Source organism: Coffea eugenioides, chromosome 4 (assembly GCF_003713205.1).
Source record: "Coffea eugenioides isolate CCC68of chromosome 4, Ceug_1.0, whole genome shotgun sequence".
Classification (NCBI taxonomy): domain Eukaryota; kingdom Viridiplantae; phylum Streptophyta; class Magnoliopsida; order Gentianales; family Rubiaceae; genus Coffea; species Coffea eugenioides.
The window spans coordinates 41415768-41433638 of record NC_040038.1 but is presented as its reverse complement, the minus strand read 5'-3'; the positions used below and the strand labels follow the sequence as shown (position 1 = coordinate 41433638).

Sequence of the window (17871 nt, the reverse complement as noted above, 5' to 3'; positions counted from 1 at the left end):
ATAATTCACTTTTTAATTGAAAATGTAGTCAATTTTTAATTTTTTTAAAATATTCTTATTTAATGTACTTTGTCATCAGTGATTATAACCTACTTTATTCACTAATTCTTTGATTCATGTTTTGAATGGTGCAACTTTCTATTAGTATTATTATTGTAATTAATGTAATGATATAATGATTAGTCATATTCTTAATTTTAATATAAAGGTATTTTAAGAAAATAATATATTAGATTTATTCTTCTTTACTAATTTTATTAAACTATGTAAAAAAAATAAATTAACACTATTAAAATGGGATGGAGGGAATATATATTTTTTTACTAAAAAAACATACAATTTACGAAATGTACACCAAAAATTATACATACTTGCACCATACATAGCCGTATCTGCCTCATTATCCGACCATCATGCCAAAATTTAACAATTGCCACCTCCGGTATGGCTGTATCATAAGATTGATGTGTTCCATTTCTAAGCATGACGCTTATCATAAGAGTGCTGCGTTCCATTACTAAGCATGACACCTGTAATCGCTGCTGTCAACTCAACCGACCTTGATCACTTCATCTCAGTACCATAAGAGGAACAAGTCCCTGGCCTCCTTGGCTAACGAAGGTCCCCATTTTCCTGTTTTATGATCCCTTGAGATTTGGTTCCACCAATCAATACTGTCATTCAAAAGCCAAGAGAAGAAATCGAGATGAGCCAAGACCAGCCAAGAAGGCCACAAGGGGGAGACCAACATTATGGCATCAAATATGGTGATGTTTTCGACGTCAAAGAGGATCTAGCATCAAAGAACAATGCACCGAGGGACGCAGCTGCCATGCAAGCCGCTGAAAACAGGGTTCTTGGCCAGACACCTAGAGGCGGTCCTGCGTCTGTCATGCAATCTGCTGCTGATGTGAATCAGAGCCTCGGTGTTGTAGGCCATGATGATATAACTGATATCACCAGAGATCAGGGCGTCAACGTTGCTGAAAGTGCCGCTGACGGCCGCCGTGTTATTGCTGAAGCTGTTGGAGGGCAGGTATATATAAAATTATTTTGCCACCAGCCTGCTGTAAATTCTAACTACGTTCATTTCACCATTGTTCTCGAACTACAACCAGGTTGTAGGAGGGTATGCCACACGCGGGGGTGGTGCTGCTGCTGGCGGCCGAGCTGGACAAGGACAAGATATATCGTCTTCCCCAGCCATTGTTGCTGGAGGTGGAATAACAATCGGAGAGGCACTCGAAGCTACGGCTCTTACGAGCGGCAACAAGCCAGTGGACATGAGCGATGCAGCAGCAATACAGGCAGCTGAAGTAAAAGCAACCGGGCGAGGCCAAGTGATGCCTGGAGGGATAGGAGCTGAAGCTCAAGCTGCTGCCGATCTTAATCCCGGAATCTGGAGAGATGAAGACAAAACCAAGCTTGGAGATGTTTTGGGGGTCAATCTTAAATCCACCAAAGATTTCCATTGATTGTTTACAGTTTTGTTACCAACTAAAACATAATACTTTTGTTTGATATGCTTCTTTTTTGGGGTTGTACTAGGATGCAACTGATAGGCTTCCGGATGATAAGACAGTGACAAGAGAAGATGCAAAAAGAGTTGTGGCTGCAGAGGTGAGGAATGATCCAAATGCTAGTCCTCATCCAGGAGGTGTGGCTGCTTCTACGGCTGCTGCTGCCAGACTCAATCAGAAGGCAGGAAGCACTTGAAATTAGTACCAGTTGGCGGAAGTTTAGCTAGGTATATATGGCCAAGTAGGTTTTCTAGCTTTTGGTTTAGACTTGGGAAGATGGAGTTTAGGTTGTTATTAGGTTCTTAAAGTTTCGAGCATCTTTTGTTCTGAATTGAGTTATTGTCCCGTTTCCTTGAGTTATAAAGTGAGTTTTTCTTTAAATTGGGTCAGTTATGCGAAGTTCAATTTGTCCAGAACTGATTTATAATTTCAAATTTTGGTCGTACAAAAGTTTTATCAATTCTTAAGGACATATTCTTAATAATATGACCAAACGCACGAAAATTCCATTACAAAACTAGTTCAATCTCCATTGATTTACAAGCCGCTCCCGTCCAGGCAACAGCATACTTATTATTCTCCTTATCTTTGCTGAAAACAGCCAAACGATAATGGAGATTATGTAATAGAAGTTGATGAAATGGGCTGCTTTCTCTGATCCAGCAGTTACTAGGAAAAACAAACTGCAGATGATTAACAAATGTGAGATTAATCTTTGTTTTTTTAACCTTCCACCTCTTCCTACACCCTTTTCACACTAACTACAAAAGGACAATGCTACAGTGCCTATAGTTATGGTAACGATATTAGAGAAACCTATAGTTATGGTAACGATATTAGAGAAACCTATAATAATAGGTTTCTATTACCTTTAGTGACAGATCAAGTTTTTTAGCGACTTTTTAAATATTATATTAAACTAATTAATATTAACTTTAGTAAGTTTTTAATTAAAACTAGTAAGTATATGCCTGAAAGATAAGTTTTAGTCAGAAATACAAATTTACACTTTGAGTAATTTAATTTACTTATTATTTGACAAAATTTACTTTTGTTTAAATTAAACTTACTAATACTAAAAGTAAAAAATTTCCATATTTCAGTAAAAAATCACCGATTTCTGAAACAGGTTTGCCTCTCCAAAGTTGGTTGCCTTCTTTTTATTTTTCTCACCTCAGGACATGATGGAATAGAAATTTTTTCCTTGCAAAATTTTTTTGTTCAGTCCACATTTTCCATCTCTACTTCCTGGATCCTGGTCGATCGGGCATATGCAGACCCAACAAAAAGGTTGAGAATTTTATTAAGGCTGGGTGGTGGTATCAAGCAAGAGAGCGGATAAAAAATAACAGCCAAAAGGTTAGACTATTATGTTTCTTGAAAATCGCTTCATTATGTTGCTTTAATTTGTTTATCTTTCATTTGATTTGATTGTCAACTTGAAAAATGTATGGGAAATGACTTAGACCCTGTATGTGAAACATAGTAGGGTGTCAGTATTTATGGGAAAAGCAGTTAATTCTGGAATGCATATAAGCTGTTTGGTGAAATGTCAAAAAGAAATTTGTATGATATGATTGATGCCTGTACGGGGTTAAAAGCACAGAGCAACAAGCCTTTTAACTTCCAAATCCACCGAATCCATTCAACTGAATGCTTTATTGAATTCAAATCCACCGACCCAAATAGAGTAATTTATTTGTCAAATGCAACAAGCCTTTTAACTTCTAACTATGTAGTGTTTCATCAGGCATACAAAAGTTCGATCTTATGCATAATTTAAGAGGACAAGTTGACTGCACAAATTTGTTCGGTAATTTCTATTTCTTCAAGACTAAAAGAAAAATCAGATGATAAAACTATTAAATAAATCATTTAAATCCGTGGTTTATTAATTTTAAACTTTTACATATGAAACAGGGATGCAATTTGAGATAACTTTTAGTAATCTTTGGGTATGGGTTGCGTAGGATTGCAATCTTTAGGTATGATCAGCTTGAGTATGGATTGCGTAGGAGTCCAAAGTTGCAATATTTCATATGTACTACACCGAATTTAAGTAAAAATCTCAGAAAACATACACCAATACAAACATTGACATGATAGCTTCTAGCATCATGCTGAAAATGGAAGAAATGACAGTTCGTGTAGATGAGCTAGTACAGTTATCTAACAAATCGCCCAAGCATGGTGGTGGTATAAGTTGGAGAACCATTGTTGATCGGCTTGACAAATTATCTTATGATGAAATTCAACTATTATGCATACAAGAAGACACTTTCGGTCTGAATTCCATAAGACTTTCCCACACTTTCGGTCTGAATTCCATAGTAATAAGCTTTCGGGATACACTTTTGGTCGAATGGGGATACAATGTGTTCGGCCAATAAATGCAGTGTCTGTTCTAGATGCTTCTTTGGTGAAGTTGTAGTTAAGAAAGCCTTAATGGGACGCTTTTAAGCATATATATGTGTGTGTCTATATATATATATATATATATATATATATATATATATATATATATATCCTGGTTTCAGAAAAAGTCAGAGCATGTGGCTTTGTATTACTGGTGATCAATATATGTTCAAAGGAGGCTCCCTAAGTCTTCAAAAGTCAGAGCGTACCCTTCCAAGCAGATGCCAAACAAACTGATCTACTTAATCGAGCTTGTTTTGGCCGCCCGGTAGTCACAGCTGAGAAGGATAAGTAGTGGTTCCAATTAGGTCTGGAGGAAGCTTTTTACCTCTTCTATGTCCTAAAATGCATCAAAATCTTCAACGAAAATAATTGTGAAATTGATAGTGAAGAGTTGTGGATGTACATGATGTCCAAAAAGGAAAATTTTACGAATTTATTCAAAGCTTATTCTCATCTTCGGATGAAGAATTGGGTGGTTAGATCAGGATCACACTATGGTGTGGACTTTGTCGCCTACCGGCATCATCCATCTTTGGTGCATTCAGAGTATGCTGTGATTGTTTTGTCTGATAACAATGGAGAAACAAATGGGCGTTTGATGGTTTGGTCTGATTATCATTGCGCACTTGACTTTGTGGCAGTGTTGCAAAGACATTGTTGCTTGTTAATATTGATAAATGTGGAGAGAATGTAACATTGCCATCATGTTTAGAAAGTTACATTGTTGAAGAAAGGACAATCACTAGGTGGAGTCCACAACAATGCCGTGAGAACCAAACAATTGCAACTGGGGAATCTTGACACCGAGAATTTGCGGCAGCAGTTGTCAACAAGGATTAATGACAAATCAGACCATGGAATATTTTGATGATTTTTAATGCAGGCTTTGATGGTTTTAGAAGGGATTGTCCCTTCTGTACAATTTAGAAAGATTCAAGCCCCTATGGATTGTTTAAGCTCAAAATATAACTGATATCAACGTTGCATTTTCCTGTTAAAAAAAAAAAAGTCTTCAGCCTTTCCAGTTTAAAATGGAAATGCAGAATCAAACTTCAATACCCTCTGGTTTTCGAGCTACTCATTTATTAATCCTGAAGGTTATCATTTACTTGGTCCTTGATACTCCAAAAATAACTGAAAAAAAATGTATATTTTCAGTCTTTCAGTCTCATATGTAGCGTAGGTAATGGCTTATTACTGAACTACAACTTGGGGATACACTTTTCGGCCAAATGAGGATACATTTTCTCAGGCCTGAATTCAGCTAGAAATAGCAAAGATAAATTATAATTTTTCCCAACTATGAATACTTTTATTGTTCATCTTCTCTGCAAATGATCTTGTAGAAAAAATCCCCACAAATTCTTAGGGTGTAGGACCAATTCCATTGCAATGTTAAAACGTTCAGTCTCGGATTGAAACTGAAAATTCATGACACCATAAAAGAATTAGTGAGTTAACCATGCTAGTGAAGACAACTGTTACAATGACATTTAAAATTAGTCACTACAAAAAACTCGTATTAAATTACAAAACTATACCATGATTGAACTCATTTGTTCCACTTCAAATGACTTCATGAAAAGTCATGAAATTAATAAGTAACAAAATAAATGATAACTAAACAAATGAAATATGAGCTCATTTGTTCCACTTCAAATGACTTCATGAAATTAATAAGTAACAAAATAAATGATAACTAAACAAATGAAATATGAGCTCAATTGATCGTGTTCAAACTACATATTCTATTAATGGTTAGTATATATGAAATTGTATTTTCCATATGTAGAAAAATAATATGCATTTTATATCTACTAACGAATAAATTACCGATGTTTTGAACAAATCAAACCTAAACTCATGGTGTGATATGTATATAGTTGCCCACATTTGTACTTATGCCATCGTCCTTTCTTTCCATTTGCTTTTTAAGAGTGCAAATTTCTTTTGATTATATTGGTAACAAATTAACATATTTTACAAACTATTCCAATTTATTTAGAAAATGTTACTAATTTCATTAGAAATTATGAATGTAATCATGGTTTATTAATTTTTTACTAAACATAAATACTACATATAAAAAGGAATAGATATTTGATTTTGTTTTACTTTGATTAGAAAAACTTGTGGTAGTAATAACGAAATAGTGACAGAGGTGCAACTTTCAAATCAACAACCAACGTACACTTAATTAAGGTAATATTTTTTAGTTGATCAGACTGATATATGCCATAAAGTAGTAAGATTTACTCATTTATAAATTGACAATTTTAGCAGTTTATAGACCATTCATCTATAAAATTATGATTATTATAAAATGACATTTTATAATAATTTACATACTATTTGCCAATTAAAAATAATTTTGATAAAAATGTGCATATAAATCCCTATTGTAAATGATACAAAATATATTTGAAACTCATGAAACTTAATATATAGGTAAATTTACTATAATTTTCAAAGATTATGCTACATTAGTACAACTTTATCTTTTATACTTGTGACCTAGAAAATAAATTTATTAAAACACATAACATTTATAAATGATACATACATTTATTAAAATGCTTAAAACACAAAACATTTATGAATGATACATACAATCATGTATTATACATTTACGTTACCAACAATTACTAACTATAATATTAAGTTTCAATCATTAATAAAAAAATCTTAGCTACTTCCTAATACTTGTTTCATATAAGTTTCTTTAAGTAAAATAGTAAATTTATGCCACAAACTAGTAAGTTAAGATGATTAACCAAATTTACTATTCTATCAACAAGATTTACTATTAATCTATAAAAACTTACTATTATTTGAACTAAACTTACTTTGCAAAAAGTAAGTTTCGAATATAGAGTAGTAATTTATTTTTTAAAAAAAGTAACTTTCATTTTTATTTCAATTTACTTTTTGAGACATAAATAGGTAACACTTATATGACCATTTTTTATTTATTTTTGATTTACTTTTAGCGATCATTTGATTATTTGATAGACCTATCCACCTAAATAAGATAACACTTAAAAATAAGAAATTAAGTTTCCCATCTAAAATAGTAAGTTAACAGTAATAGGGGGGAGGGATGGGTTGGGTGGTAGGGGGGAGGGAGTGTAAGCGAGAGGTCTCGGGTTCGAGTCCTCCCGCTTACACTTAAAAATAAAAATAATAAAAAAAAGTTAACAGTAATAAATTGGTAACTTTTATACTCAAAAGGTAAATTGGAATAAATATCAAACTTACTTTTTAAATAAATAAATTACTATTTTATATCCCAAACTTACTTTTTAGAGAGTAAGTTTAATTCAAGTAATAGTAAGTTTTTATACATAAATAGTAATTCTTACTGATAACATGGTAAAATTGATTAATAATCAAAACTTATTGATTTATGGGACACATGTACTATTTTACTTTAAAACATATTTTAAACTAGTATTAGGAAATTTATTTGAAATAATGATGAGATGTTTTATTAATGATTAATTCTTAGTACCTTAGTTAGTAAGTACTCATAATATACCTGTATAATACATGATTATAGTAATTTAAAAAAATTATTTATATATTTTAAAATACTATGAAAAATAGTTTGACTTTTCACATAATCTTGTAAAATATGTAATAAAATTTTATCGTATATAAGTTTTTAATCATTTTCAATTTTTGAAAAGTTTGAAAGTTTGGATAACAATAACAACAAATCTTCCTAGTTATATATAGAATATTACTTGCTTATATATCAAATTTTTTATAATTTAACACCTATGAATATAATTAGATGATAAAGTTTTAATAAATTTACATCTGAGACACAAGAAATAATAAGAGTAAAAGTCTAAACAAAATGAGAAATAATATAATAATAAAAATGACAAAATTAGTATAACAATTAATATAAGAAAATCAGTATGATCTGGATTTTTTTCCTTTGGAGATTGTTCATAAGAATAGGATCCAATAATTATAAATGAAAATCACATGCATATATAATCTATTGTATAATTTAAATTAAATTTAGTTCACGTATAAAATGGTCCTAAAATAATTAGTACACTATGATACAATGTTATTTTAACAACAAAAATTTATTTTTACTAAAAGTCTAAAATATCCATGACATATGTATGGGGGATATTTTACCATATTTGTATCTCACATCTAATCATGAAAGTTAATTTGAGAAAAAATATTTTTGACAATAGAATTATTTTGAATTTAGTCAACAAGTTGAGATTTTTTAAACAATAAAAATGAAATATTTTGGGAACTTAGTTGTTTATTTTCCCATAATTAAAAATTGCTATATTTTAGCAATTGTTGCCATTGACTTTTCATTCTGTAGACTAATTTTTATCAATGCAAAATTAGTTTTATTAACAATAATTGAAGTTCCATTGATCCGAGGATTGGCATTTTATTGCTATTATTTTATATGTAAATATTTAACCTAAGTAATAAAATAAATAATAGCTACTTAAAAAAAAAAGAAAAATTGGTGCTCAATTGATTGTGATGTAAAATATTAGTATACAATTAACTAGAGTTTGAAATGGAATTAAATTTATTTAGTATTTTACTGCTAACAACTTTGACCCCATTTAATGGTTAAAGAAAAAAATAAAAGAGACGTAGAGACTGGGATTGGTTCTTTAGTGTGAAAAAAGAAAGTTCTTCTAAACTAATGCTACGTGAAATTTTGGATGCACATGAAATTAGAAATGTGATAATTTTGCAATTCATTCTCGTTCATGATGAATTTCTTCGATTCTATATAGAATCCCAATTTTTGTCGTTCAGCCTGAAAACATTCTTTTTTTGTCATATTGATGGCTTTTGCTTTTAAGATTATCTATATGTCGGTGGTTAGTATTATTGACAAGGTTAGAGGTCATGGAAAATGTTACTAATTTTAGGAGAAATTATGTATTGTAAAAATGGTTTAATAATTTTCTATTAAGCATAACTACTGCATACAAAAGGAAAAGCTATTTGATTTTATTTTGCTTTGATTAGAAGAAATTGTGCTAGTAATAAAGGAAATTTCAATTCAACAATCAACGTGCACATGATTACAGTAAATTTTTAGTCATTTAGACTAATATATGCCATAAAGTAGTCAGATTTAGTCGTTTGTGAATTCATAATTTTAACAGTTTACATAAAATTCATCTATAAAATTCATCTATAGAAAATATGGTGATGTACAAATAAGTGCAATTCTATATATAACTTGAAAGATTTGTTGTTACTGTCATCCAAACTTTCTAACCTTTCACAAATTCAAAATTTATAATATGACAAATTATTCTTACATATTTATAAGGTCATATGCAAAAAAAAAAAGTTTTCATAGTATATTTAAAATGCTTAAAATATATAACATTTATAAATGATACGTACAATTGTGTATCATACATTTACATTACGAGTAATTACTAACTATAATACTAAGCTTCAATTATTAATAAAAAAAATCTTAGTATTATTTCAAATAAACTCCCTAATACTTGTTTCATATAAGTTTCTTTAAGTAAAATAGTAAATTTGTGCCACAAACTAGTAAGTTTTGATGATTAACCAAATTTACTATTCTATCAACAATATTTACTATTAATCTATAAAAACTTACTATTACTTGAACTAAACTTACTCTCAAAAAACTAAGTTTCAGACATAGAGTAGTAATTTACTTCAAAAAAAAAGGTAAGTTCCATATTTATTCAAATTTACTTTTTGAGACATAAAAGTTACTAATTTATTGAGTTAACTTACTATTTTTTATGTAAAACTTACTAACCAAAATTTTTGGTACTATTTTATTTAGATGACCAGTATAACAGGTAATCAAATGGTCGCTAAAAGTATTTTTACCTGTTATATCAAGTAAAAACAGTTTCGTTACTATAACGATCGTTACTTCAGACTTTTCCACTACAAATATGGTTGGCTTATTAATTCGTTAAGGGCGTATTCTTAATAATGACCAAATGCATAGAGAACTAGGATTCAAGCTTTTACAAGTGGAGTTTTGTCGTCCAATTTTCATGCAACTACATCCAAATTGTACTAATTCGCATTAGAAGTAATTGACAGGGCATTAGAAGTAATTGATAGGGGAGAAACAACTCGAGAGAGTTCACCAAAAAATTCAATATGTAAGTTAGAAATTTAATTTTGACTCAAAAATTTAAGTCATTAGGTCTCGGACTCTTACTTACATATTAACCGTTCTTTCTCTGGCTCTTACTTACATATTAACCGTTCTTTCTCTATCTCTCGAATCAATGTGGGACATAACCCTTTATCCATGAACCTAACAAATTTCCCCTTTCATAAATAATCCCCACATTAAATCCAAATTTACAAACCCTTCTTCGATTCCACTTTAATACTCAACGCAAGCTCATTTTATCACCTAACATCATCTCTTCTCCCAAATATGGATCCACTCTGTTTCAACATCCAAACTGCATTTTAGACCCCTACCAATATCGAACCCCCCCGCCAAACCCATGGCGCACCTGATCCAACACCAACCAAACTCCTTGGCATTTCGGTCTACCATCAAGAAGAGAATTTTCACCAGTCCAACTACGAGAAGGATCCACTTGCCTATAAGTAGCCCAGTCTCCCAATCTAAAATTCTGATACCAATTTGATAGGAAGAAATATCTCGAGAGAGTCCACCAAAGAGTTTAATATGTAAGTCAGAAACCCAATTCTGACCCAAAAACTTAAGCCATTAGATCTCGCGCCTTTACTTACATATTAACCGTTTTTTCTCTATCTCTCGGACCAATATGGAACATAATCCTTTACTCATGAACTTAACAGTAATAAAAAAAAAAGTACATTGGCCAATTTGAACTCAAAATTGTATTAGTTCACATCAAAAGCTATAAAAAAGCATTGTTCGATTTGAATTCAGAGATCCAGTTTTCCATAGGATGGATCTAAGAGAAATTGTTTGGATAAATATTTGCATTACGACATATTTTCTATTTATTGTTCAATTGTTTGTAATTGAGTTTCTTGAGACACATATTCTTCTTGCATCATTTTTCTAATTGTGAAAGATTTAGAGAAACAAAATCCACATAGACCTTTTACGAGACAAAATCTTTTAGGTTTCAATTGTAATGAACAATCATGAAGAGATCATATCTAGGCTTGCTAATATTGATATTATTAGCAAGGAAGTAAATAATATATCGAATCATAACACACCAAGAATCTATACAAGCCACAAGGCTTTGATTAATCACATGAAAGCCTTAACAATTAAACAAGTTTACCGTTGGAGAGGCAACCACCGAAGACATAAGATGGTCATTCTTAAGTGAATCCTATTTTAGTTCTAAGGCCAAGATACAATCCAACTTTATTTCCTAATCTAAGTTTAATATTCAAATTTATAACTTCTAAAATTCGGAATCCGTTTGGTTTAATTTTGTCAACATATACTAATGTAACTATTTTCTTTCTTTTTGTCTTTAATTTAACATTATATTCACGCTTCATTTGGATTGAGAAATTTGATAAAAAAAAAAAATTGAAGTTCAGCTAAATCACTCTAGTTGTTTGGATTATAAGAGAGATATTCGAATTTTATAATTTATCGATTATCAAAATATATTTGATACATTATAATAATTTATAATTTATGAATTCTAATACTTTCTAAATAATCTAAACAATTAGAGCAATATAAGAGAATTTCAAATCTTTCATCAAATCTCTCAATCCTAGAAGAATTTATTCTGATAGAATTGTTCTAGGGAAGCCCCAAGTTGGTTCAGAAGCTCATATAAACATGAGATATAATCCTATTGATCAAGGTGAATTCAAAAAATAAATTAAAGAATTATTAGAAATTCTCCCCATTCTTCACCCGCATTTATGGTAAGAAACCATACTAAAATAGTAAAAAATAAACCTAAAATGGTTGTTAATTATAAACAATTAACTAATGAAACTATATTTGATGGATACTTTTTACCACATAAAGAAACCCTCATAAATATGAGTAAAAGAAAGAAAAAATATTCTAAATTTGATTGTAAAAGTGCATTTTGGCAAATAAAAATGCATCCTAATAGTATTAAATATACATAATTTAGTACTCCTCAAGAACAATATGAATGGTTAGTTGTGCTGTTTGGATTAAAAAATACCCCTCAAATATATCAAAGAAAAATGGATAAAATCTTCAAAGATTATCCTTTCTTATATGTATATGTTGATGATATCTTAATAGCCTCAGATTCAATAGAAGAACATTTAGAGCATTTAAATATATTTTCTGATCTATGTCTAAAACATGGAATTGGATTATCAGAAAAGAAAGCAAAAATAGGATTAAAAGAAATTGAATTTTTAGGATTAGACATAAATGGTGAAGGAATAAAAATGCAACCACATATAGATCAGATAATGCCATTTGCCATCTAATTAATCTTTTATTTTGAGGAAAAGGTTTAATATTATTTTTAATAAATGTTTTTACTTGAGAATTATTCATTTGCAACTTAAATTTCTTGGGTAATACAAAGTAGTAAAATTTATGACATCCTCAATTTCATGAGTTTCTCCATTAAAATTTGTGTATTAATAAGGATCTTCTAATTGAAAAATGGGTAAGTGTTCAACCAATCTGTGAGATATATAATTTTCATTAACTCCTGTATCTATTAAATTTTACAGTTTGTCATATTTTTTTTCATTCCAATATCTAGCTTCTATTTTATAATTTGTCGCTATTTTTTTATTAGTATTCCTATTTGAAACACGATGAGAACTACTTCTAACCATATTTCCTATATAAGATATAATCTGGGTAACAACGTATTTGGCTTATCAAATAAGGGTTTTTGACTTATATCTAATAATTCACAATATCCATTACGTCATTAAATGACGTCTACAATTGAGAAATTTTCATGTCCTGCATCTCTTAAGATCTTGTATCTATCGTGGCAGATAACCGGATTACAATTATACAAAGTGACATGTATCCACATTTCTTGATAATATGCAATTCTTTCATTTAATTGCTATAATTGATATGCATATTCTTTAATAAGAAATAACATCGAATCACATATTTGACGTTCCTCCATTTTAAGGATATGGATAGCGCCAATCTGAATCGTCTAATTCTATTCCATTATTAAAGTATCTAATAGGTACTAGGTTTGCATCAAATTCTTCATCAGAAATATAATCATCATTATTATTTAAGGTATTATTTTTGGGAAGTGTGAGATCATTTATAGGGATTATGGGATCATTTATAGGCTCTGATACCATTTCGGTGCCCAAATCTTTATATATGTATAACATTGTTTTTTGTATTTCAAGCAGGTGTTTGTCTATTTTTAAATTTCCGTGTTCTATTATTTTGTAGTAATATGCCTACCCAAATAGGATGTAACACTCTGTATTATTATCATAAGATGAAAAAGTAATTTTTTAATAAACTCTTATAGCGGATTTAATGTACCTGCATTAGAAAAAATATACATACTAAAAGGCCTTATGTTGTCTTATGCAAAAGCTGGCCCTGTAAATTCCGAAGCAAACACAATTTCTTTCGCAAAAAAATTGCCCTGAAAACAGAGGCAATAGACCAATACCGCTTGTATGGCTAGATTTGTGTATACCTCACATCAAATTTACATGAGCTTAGCAATTTATTGTATTTTTGACTAGTTGATAATTTGCGGATAGCTTGCTATACATTTTAATATTGGTTATCTTTTGAGGTGTAAATATGATTTGTTCGGTCTGTTGATTAACGTGATTGTTGTGAAATAAAAAAGTGATTTGAAACATATTTAAAGTGCACACCATAAACATGGTAGGAGCCAATTTTTTTTTTTAAATTGTTGTTCATGTTTTCTTGAATACCATGAACTTTTGCAGTCTTTCTTCTCCTTTTTTGGCAGTAACTTTTGATTAGAATTTTCTGTATGTTCTTCAGTTACCACTACGGAGGAAACAAGAATGGAAAAGCTTGGGAAAGAGAAAAAAGGGGTAAAAAATAACTTCAATAGAGGGCCTATTGACGGGATTTTTATATCAATGCAAGTTTATTTCCGAATTTTACCCGTTGGACTGCAAGTATACAGGTCACTTAGTAGTTTTGGGCAAATATCAGGGTGATCCCACAAGGAGCAATTTAAACAAGTACTAGGCTCTTATTTTCTCTATTATTTAGACTTACGGTAAATCTGAGCAAGAAGATTATAATGCTATTGTCTACAAATCTGGTTTAATAAATTGAAAGATACAAATGGAGATTTCTTTACTAAAGACTTAAATCTAGGGATATAGATTCCATTTATGGTTTAAACAACACAAATGAATAGATTTACCTCTTGTTATTATTCTTGTTAAACCAGGAATTCATTTCCAAAATTACCAAATATCATTCTCATGATGAAATGGCCTAGAGTAGTTCAATTTTCCCTATCTTCATGGTGAAATACTAGTTCTACTCTGTTTTTCTTCATGAAATGCTAAGTAATCCACTTAAGTGTACCTCTATTTTCATGAACATACAACTTAAACTCTACTCATGTGTTTCCATTGTTACTACCAATTCTCATTGAATAATAACAACTATAAACATGCTATTAGTGATCAAACAATAACAAGTAATTACAGCTACACAAGTAGACAAGTTAATACAAGATACAACAAGTATAAATCACATTCAATTCATATCATTTAGCCATAAGTTTCATCTACTCCCTAGATAAAGAAGTTTAGCTACTCATGAATGATATAACAATCAAACTCACAAGTTTATTAATGCAAAATATCATAAAATACAAGTACAAGAAAGATAAAGGCAAGCTTAGCCAAGTAATGGTGAAACCCTCCAATTTCTGCTATGTCTTGTTCAAGATGATTACAAGTGAAGTCTCCAAGTGCTTCCTCAAGAACTTCTAACTAGAGAAAAAAAATGTTACAAGAAGAAAAACTAGCTACGTCTGGTCCTTCTTGGCTTCTCCTTGTTTTTCTGCATAAAAGGTGGTAGAAAGGCACCTTTTTTTTTTCATGATTCCAACCACTCAGATTTTGTAGAGGAAGTCAAAAGATATGTTGTTTTGACTTGTCAATAACTCATTTTGTCTTCCCTTTTGTTGCAGAAGCATGTGCCACCGAATTCTCTCATCCAAGATAGCTGAAAAGTTGTGTGAAAAGTGAGAAAAAACGGCTGTGCCACTTGCAGAAGAAAGAGGCAGATCCGAGCCTCGGATCCGAGTGGTGAAGTTAGATCCGAGGCCTTTTCCATATGGATCCGAGCTCGAATCGGCTGAACTCCGATGCACTGCTCCAGAAGAACAGACGAGGGCTCGGATCTCTTTTTGTTCACACGGATCCGAACTTGGATCCGTGCTGATTAATTTCGGGTTTTTTTACTTCTTTCCTTTTTCTTCATTTTTGCTCCTTGTATCCTTGTACTTTATCCTCCAGATGATCCTTACATTTTTTGTCATCTCGTGCATGAATTTCATATATCAATATCCTTCACAATTTCACAAAATTAACACGTTAATCCACTCATTTATCAAATTTGAACACTTAAACAATATTTAAGCAATTATCACCAAAAGAGTTCAAATATGACTTTAATCTTCTCAAAACATACCAAAAGTTCATGCCAAACTTGTACAAAATGTACGTTAAATATTCACTTATCAAATTCCCTCACACTTGAATCATTGCTTGTTCTCGAGCAATTTACACATAACTTACTACAATGATTCAAGTGATAAAACAATATACGTACTTTTGTCAAATTTAATTCCCCAAAACCTAGAAACCAATCATTATGCCATTTCTCAAGTTACACTAAATACTCATAATATCAAATTAAAGAAAGATAATTATGCCTTAATTTCAACAAATTCAATTCAATCTCTCATTCTAGCCTAATTTCATCAATAAGTAATTCACATAGTCACTTTATGGCCTTTCTCACCATATATCCATCAAAATTTTCATAACTAAGAGGGATTTATTTATATTTCATTTTACTTAAATAGTGACAATGCCTTTTTACGCGAAAATCGATACTTTTAGGTGAAAACTCCCGATTACTCAACATTTCACTTATTCAAATTGCTAAGCATACTCTTAATTTCAATACCTTTTTATGCGAATGTCGACATTTGCAAATGCCAACTCTCGGTTACTCAGTATGTGAATCATTGGAATAGAATAATAATTTATATATATACATATTTTTTTTAACAGATAATATCTTCAAACTTCCCTCTAAGCATAATTACAAGATGAATCTGGCCTTGTTTTGACTATATCAATCACCTACTTATAAAATTAAGTAAAAATGAAAAATATCATTAAACATGCAAAATTCTAAGCATAATTTTCCTTATTTAACTTAATATACTTTCTAAAATGTAAAAATGCTAATTGTATAATAACTAATTCCAAGCCAAATGAGAACTAAACCTTCGTAGAATACATATAACATTTTATCCAATGGAAGAATTAGGCACTTACTATTGAACATTTTGGCCATTATTTTAAAAAAAATTGCAATGAAATATTGAAAAATATTTTGGAAAAATTTTGACAAAGTTTTCCCATATAAATGGACAAAACTCCCTGCTAACAACCTCAATTTCAAGAAAATTAACCTCATGACAGTATTTCCAAATATGATTCCAACATTTCTAAATCATAAACAACTAAAATCATGCACTTCAAGACACAATCACCCCATAAGATAAAGTAATCCCTCCCCCACACTTAAATTGCACAATGTCCTCATTGTAGAGGAAGGTAAAAGAAACTAGTACTCCCCTCAAAAGAAGTGGTGATGCAATTTGAATCCTCTAATCCTCACGAACATCCAAATTCTGTTCAAAATGAAATAAGGGGTACGAGGAAACATAAGTAGCACAAGATGAGTCAAATAAAAAGAAAACTTCAAAGTTTAAACTCAACATAATAAATGAAAAATGACAAAACAGAAGATTGCAAAAGTCCAATTGGCAATAAATCTTCATGGCTGCTCAGAAGTAGGATCCACAGTCTCCTCAGCTTCTTGAGGACCATGAGATGTGCCAATATGTCCCTCGTCAGGGTTAGGAGTCGGAGTAGGTGACCGGCGGATGTTGAAATGATTTTCCATCGCCCGAAGACGACGATCATGCCTGTCTAGTCGCTCCGTCATCAGTCTCTCCTGCTGATCGATGCGCTCCATGACCCTCCTCTCCATACAACAGATGGCATTGAGGATTTCTTGCCATTTTGATCTCGGAGGAGAGGGTGGTCGTGGAATAGGAGGAGGTAGATCCTTTTGTGCCTCCGTTTCTTGAACAACCGATTCCTGCTGAGTGTGAGGTGGGGGCTGAACTAAGGTCGACACTTCTCCAACGTCTCGAACTAAGGAGGCTCCAAAGTCTGTAGGGATACCCAAGGACCTGAGTAACACAAGAGGCACCTTGAGCTTCTCAAAAGGATGGAAAGAAGGCGAGGGAACCCAAAACAGGTTTCACCGGCTCTCATGCAAGCTGTGGTCAGCATGTAGATGATAATAATACTGGCAAGAGGAATACCAGTGAGCTGCTGACCCACACCATGCATCATCTTGTCCAAAAATAAAGATCGATATTTCGGATCTCCCTTTTTCCACTCCTCTTTGGCACCACATTAAAGGCAAAAAGATAGAATATCAAGTAGTACCTAGGATCGAAGGAGTCGGCATATACGGTGAGTTTTTTCGAACTTCCTCACTCACGGTACTGACCCTTAAGACGTGCCACAGCTTCTCCCACTTGCCATGGATCACGTGCTTTGAATTCCTTGGTCAACTTCACGTCCACTCCCTCACCTTTGAGCTTGATATGCCGTGCAATGGTCTCCCTATGGATGG

At 31.5% G+C, this 17871-nt stretch overlaps 1 protein-coding gene across 1 annotated transcript; it reads left to right on the top strand.

Annotated features, from left to right (window-relative positions):
- Window positions 1–696: 696 nt before the first annotated feature.
- On the top strand, window positions 697–1901 carry LOC113768712 (late embryogenesis abundant protein D-34-like). The gene is made up of 3 exons (XM_027313167.1): window positions 697–1036; window positions 1119–1442; window positions 1549–1901. Exons 1-3 carry the CDS (start codon window positions 707–709, stop codon window positions 1714–1716), a joined length of 822 nt encoding a protein of 273 aa, XP_027168968.1. The 5' UTR covers window positions 697–706; the 3' UTR covers window positions 1717–1901.
- The last annotated feature ends 15970 nt before the right edge of the window (window positions 1902–17871 follow it).